The sequence below is a fragment of the Cephus cinctus genome, unplaced genomic scaffold (genome assembly GCF_000341935.2).
Source record: "Cephus cinctus unplaced genomic scaffold, Ccin1 Ccin1_scaffold0565, whole genome shotgun sequence".
Lineage (NCBI taxonomy): Eukaryota > Metazoa > Arthropoda > Insecta > Hymenoptera > Cephidae > Cephus > Cephus cinctus.
This window is the reverse complement of record NW_014333217.1, coordinates 36,086-41,822: the sequence shown is the minus strand read 5'-3', so window position 1 is coordinate 41,822 and position 5,737 is coordinate 36,086. Positions and strand designations below refer to the sequence as shown.

Sequence of the window (5,737 nt, the reverse complement as noted above, 5' to 3'; positions counted from 1 at the left end):
ACAGGTGAATGCCCAGATTTTTAGCTTCATTAACAATAGGAAGAGTAATACCGTTTATAATGACAGTCGGAAGATCAGACTGGTCTACTGATTTGAGGTAAGCAGAGCTACCTAGGACTAAGATCTTTGATTTTGCAATATTCAGCGACAGATAATTTGAGTTAGCATAATTGGATATAGCTTCAACATCCTCACTGATTTTAGCAAAGCCACTACGGATGTCGTTTGGGTCACATTGTAGATAAATCTGAGTGTCATCAGCGAAGATCATATAATCCGTATGGTTTAGACAACCCCCAATGTCATTGATATACAAAGTGAATAAAAGTGAGCCGAGCACTGAGCCTTGGGGAACTCCTACAGACGTTGTCAATCAGTTAGAGCAATCCCGGTTTCCATCAATGACTGCTTGAGATCTATTTGATAGGTAAGAATGTAACCACGAAATGACATAGTCAGAAAACCCGAAATTCATCAGTTTAGCCAAGAGGTGTGGATGGGAGATTGTGTCGAAGGCCTTACTGAAATCAATGAGGACAAGTATCATTAATTTCCTGTTCTCAATGGCAAGTCTGACATCATCGGTAACCCGTAACAAGGCAGATTGAGTACTGTAACGCATTTCCTGACCTACATTCTGTCTACGACCCCAACGTGGCATTCCGCGGATCCCTTGGGCGCCAGGTGCATCCTTGGACCAGCCCGGCTCGTCGGGCCTTTAATTTCAAATTCGCGGCACGCCGTTTCCGGGAGTCCTCTCGACCGGATCTTCCCGCTAGCTCTCCTTCTCATTGGTAGAGGGGAACGTGAGGGTGGCTAGTCTCTGCAGGAATCGGTCGGCCTTTCCGAAATGATCGACACGGTGGGATTTCATTGCAACAATCTACATTTATTTCGTCCTAGGTAAACGGGTAGTCGGGTGGTCTTGCGAACGCGCCTCGATACAATCCTATGAGGGGACGCGGTCGCGGCAGTCGTCTTCTACTTACCCGGGCGGCTGCAATCTTCTCGCGTGTGAGTCGGTGGCGGGCCCGTAGCCCCCACTCCGCGTACCGCGCTGCACCGGCGGATGCACTTCATCCCCATCCGGCGTGCAGCTTCGCTTAGCCAAGAGTAATCTGACTGGACTTACCAGGACTTCCGGTGCTCTCGGCCTTCTCTCTGGTGATCCCTGTCTTTTTCCTCGGTCTCCCTCTCGTACTCTCTCGCTCTCTCGCTCGCTCCCTCGGACGGTGCCGTAATCCAAAATATCGAGGTCCGTCGGAAATGCCAAGTCGTCTTTTCTCTATCCAGTCCAAATCACTTTTTCTCACACAAAAAAAAAAACCAAAAACCAAAAACTCTTTCTCGCACGCGCTCACACCCGTTACACGGTTCGAAACTCAGTGGCCCCCTTTTCGGCTCCCCCGGCCCGAGGATTCCCGAAGAATCCCGAGTTCATCCGAACTCGTGCGCTATCTCTCGACTCGGTCCGCTCTCCGTATTTCGGCGCTCACAGCCCGCCAGTTTCCGGGCGGCACCGATCTTACCCGAGCCCGCCCGATCTTCGGACTCGGCGTTGCCGGTTTCTCTCCCCCGCTTCCTCTCGCCGCGAACCTCCGGCGTCGTCGGCATTCTCTCGGCAGCTTTCGTCGGCGGCACGGCTCTCCGTGCGCCTATGCTTTTATGTAACTGGCCGTCCCGCGGACGCAACGTTACAGTACTAAAACCTCTACGATATGCCGACTGCCTCTTATCAACGATATTGTTTACGTCAAGAAATGTAACGGCGACACAAATTTATTTTTAACTAGTCCGAGATTAGCTAGCTCATTCCACATTTTATTAGGATCAATGATAGAACAAAGTCTATTGAATTGATATCTATCTTTGGCATTTCGGAGATCAGCAGTTAAATTATCTCGATATGATCTAAATATAGCAAAGCCAAGTAAACTATTCGCACGTTTTGCTTGCTTATAGATAGAATTCTTAATTTTAATGCGTGCTACCAGTTCAGATGACAGCCAGGGCGTAGCTGGTTTCGAAACTGAGAAACAGTGAAGCGGAGCATGTAGATTGAACACATTGGCAACACAATTTGTTACAGAGGCTACCAACAAATCTATTTAATGCTGAATTTGGCACTCAGTGTTAACAAGCTCTGGCAGCGGTAGCAATGCTCGAAAATTATTCAAGAAGTTTTCATGATCGAAATTTTTCAGACTACGACGCCTAAAGACAATATCATTCGTTGCACCAGTATCGAAGTCATAGTCAATAGCAATTAGATCATGTCCGTTTATAAATGGAACATCTGATTTGTAGAATAAGAGTAGATTGTCCCTACTATTCCACAATGATTACGTCAAGCCAAGAATCACAGGAGCTTGTATGAAAAGAAGGGCCAGTCTCAACCAGATGTAGAGACGACAAAAAAATAATTTCTAATAGGTGTTGGATTTCAGAGGTATTATTAAAAATGTTACAGTTTAAGTCACTCGAGATAACGATGTTTTTATACGCATGAGCCAGACAGATGATAAGAGATATAAATTCGTGAAGGAAACGACCAGCAGGCCTACGATACACGGATGCAAAGAGTAGCGTTTCGGAATTCGGAGATTTAATATCAAATATGATAAATTCAGGCGAGTTACTAAAAAGACTGGGTGACGTGTGAAGAATATTAGCTTTTAGTGAGTTGTGGATGTAACAAGCATCTCCACCGCCCTCCTTGCCTTCTCGATCATTACGGATTAGATAATAATTTGGTATATGAACTAGAGCATCCTGAATATGTGAATGTAGCCATGTTTCCGCTATCGATACGATATAAAAGATGTTATCTGTTACTAGTATTTTTATTTGTTTAAAGTGCGCTAATAGGGAGTGAGCATTGAATTGAGCAATCTTGATATGAGATAATGCGTTTCGTGAAGTTGGAGTAGCCGCCAATGACAGAGGTGATGTATCTGTGCTAGCAGGTGCCAGTCAGACTAGTTTATTTAAATCGTTCTCTGTTTGAATCATGATGGGAGGGCAACCATTGTCTTTTCTCACAAAAATCGTGTTATTTTTACACCACACGAATTTATAGGATTTTTCCTTGGCAAGAGCCTTTGAGCGACGAAGTAAGTTATAGGTAGAAGCTGGAAGGAGCTCATTAATATAAATCTGACGATTAGAACCACCGTCACAGACCTCGTTTTGTCTTAGGTCACGTTTATTTCTTTTTTTCGTTAGAACTATGTCGCGGACTGCAACCGATGTTAAAGTGACAATATATGCGGTTGTAGCTCGAGACATTTCTGGCGGAGAAGAAGATCGAGTTGATGCAGCAGGAAGATCAGATTTATTACTGATGCATCTAACAGCTAATATGTGGCTAGAGCGTTCGGGTACGCCAAGAGCTTGAAAGACGTTGCTAACGAGAGTAACAGGAGTTGTTGTCGTTCTAGCAGGTACGCTAGACAGAATAAGTTCGCTGTCCTCACGCTCGTGCAGTTTGGTATAAGACGAATCTGACATACCGGACAGTTGAGCCTTCAGTGATTGAATTTCTTGCAATAGAGTGGCATAGTTCTGTTCTAGATTAGAAATACGTTGGCAATTTTGATTTACTGTATCAGCAATTCTATTCAAGTTATTTAGTTTTTCGTTGATCTCCTGGTTTGTTTGCAGTTGCCCAGTAATAAATACAGTGATTTTCTCGTCAGATTTTTTAATTTGTGATATAAGAGATTGAAGTAGATCGTTAGTAGTTGGTTGTCCAGACGAGCAAGAAGAGACAGGGTTTAGCGTTGATAATGGCAAACTCAGAGACTGCAGATCAGGCGTACACCGAGGTGTTGAAGACATCCTGGATAAGTTGTCTTTGCAACAGGTTTTGACAGATCTAGTGGTTATGTAAGCCTTAGCACATCCAGGGTGGAAAGAACTTTCACATACAGTTCATGTGAGAGATTGACCCGCAATGGATTTAACACACTTATAACAAGTACGCTGCATAAATAACGATGAATTTATACAGTACCAATATTATCACAGAGGCAATGGATTAAGTAGTAGGCTCGTAAATCGGTCACAGCACCGTGTACACTACTTTACCGACGCTGGCAAAGAGTGGAAAGTTGATGATCTGGAATCACTGTAGATGTCACTCCTGATTGATGATAATAGACGTCCAGTAGAAGGATAGAAAACATGGATCATCACAGATGTCACTAGCAGATGATAGGCGACGCGACAGCAGAGACAGGCGCATGGGTAGGCAGTGATATGACATAAACAATGGTCCCATCCAAGCAAGGTTAGGAATTAGAGTTGCCAATTTCCACAAAAATCAGAATCAAACTTGTTTCCAGAACAGAGATTGATGTGTGGTTTGTGACAAGCAATAATTAGCCAGCTAATTCCTACAACAAAGGAGCCCGTCGGCAGGATACAGCAGTAATGTGTTCAAAAGAAGGTAGAGCGATTTAGACAGTACTGAGAGAGAGGGGGGGAGAGGGGGAAGTTGGAGAGGGGGAGAGCGAGAGAGAGGGAGAGTGGGAAGTTGGAGTGCGGGCTGGATTTACATCCCGCTGTTAGATAAGCGTCCACTGGCGAGGGTCGGGGGACCACCTAGAAAAGATAAGATCTGTAAATTAATTATGTCTAATTTTAACTTGTAACTATGAACAAGCATATACTCGCCAACACGGAACACGAGGAAGCTGGATGCCTGCGCGGGACGACATTGCCGACCCCAACGGGACTGTCATACCGACCCGATCACCACTGCTGGAGCCCGCCAAACTCAAACAGCTAACGCACACCACCAATATCGCAGCTGCCGCCAACATTAGAATTCCCTGTAAAGGGGTTATCGTCTTACCTATCTATACGCCACGAAACATCTGCTGCTTCTATCGATGTGCTCCTGCTACCTGACATCCGAATGCGAGTCCGGACTAACCACAGGTGAATACACTTCGCCTCGTTTCCCGTCCTAGGAGATCCTTGTGCCCTGTGGGCACGATAAGGCTTTCTCCCAAAGACGCGGAGCGAGGACCATCAGGATACAAAATACGGAGCAGAGGAAAAGGTTCACTTACCTGCGGAGGAACTGCATACGTTACCTACAGCCGGTCATCCTGGTTACCTGCACTAGCAAGCCCCGGCTAATTACGGGAATTCGGACTGACCCAACACCATTCCGAAGCATCCTCATATAACTCCAAAGACATTTCGCAACAAGCACACTTCAAAACATCACAACGACAACATGCGGACAGCGGCATGACAGCGCGGAAGACGCCAGTACCGTCCTACGTCGTACCGCTAGCGAACTACTACTACCCAGAAGGCCGCGCGGGGAATGCGCGCACCCGCTCCAACTTTAAGCTACCTGATAGGGTTAATGACTCTAAATCCTGGCAATATATTATCAATAAGAATCTGGGATTGGCGGAAATAAACGCGAGGAGTAATTGACCAATCATAATCGCCAAATTAAGGTTTGGGTGGGAGGATAGCACCCCGGGTATTGCGAAAAGAATCGGAATCGTTCTCTTTTGTTGTGGATCTGACAGGTGGACGTTTTATTCATCGCTCTGGAGACCAAACGGAAGGTTTCTCTGTGCAAGATCTTCTTTTCTGTACTATCTGGCAAGCTATCTTTCTTGTAACCGGGTTCGAAACTCTTCACACTGCCTACGTGAGTAATATTATTAGACGCTACCTAGTAGCACGAGATTGGCTAAATCCGGCCTAA

The 5,737-nt window shown here is 45.5% G+C and overlaps 1 protein-coding gene across 1 annotated transcript; it reads right to left on the bottom strand.

The window, feature by feature from the left end:
- Positions 1-2,973: 2,973 nt before the first annotated feature.
- LOC107268591 lies at positions 2,974-3,840 on the bottom strand. Its single transcript, XM_015741514.1, has one exon. The coding sequence runs from the start codon at positions 3,838-3,840 to the stop codon at positions 2,974-2,976; it is 867 nt and encodes a 288-aa protein (XP_015597000.1).
- Positions 3,841-5,737: the final 1,897 nt, after the last annotated feature.

Bases quoted from the DNA above. Each gene is read 5' to 3' on its own strand.
- LOC107268591 (XM_015741514.1), bottom strand. From the start codon at position 3,840: ATGTCTTCAACACCTCGGTGTACGCCTGATCTGCAGTCTCTGAGTTTG.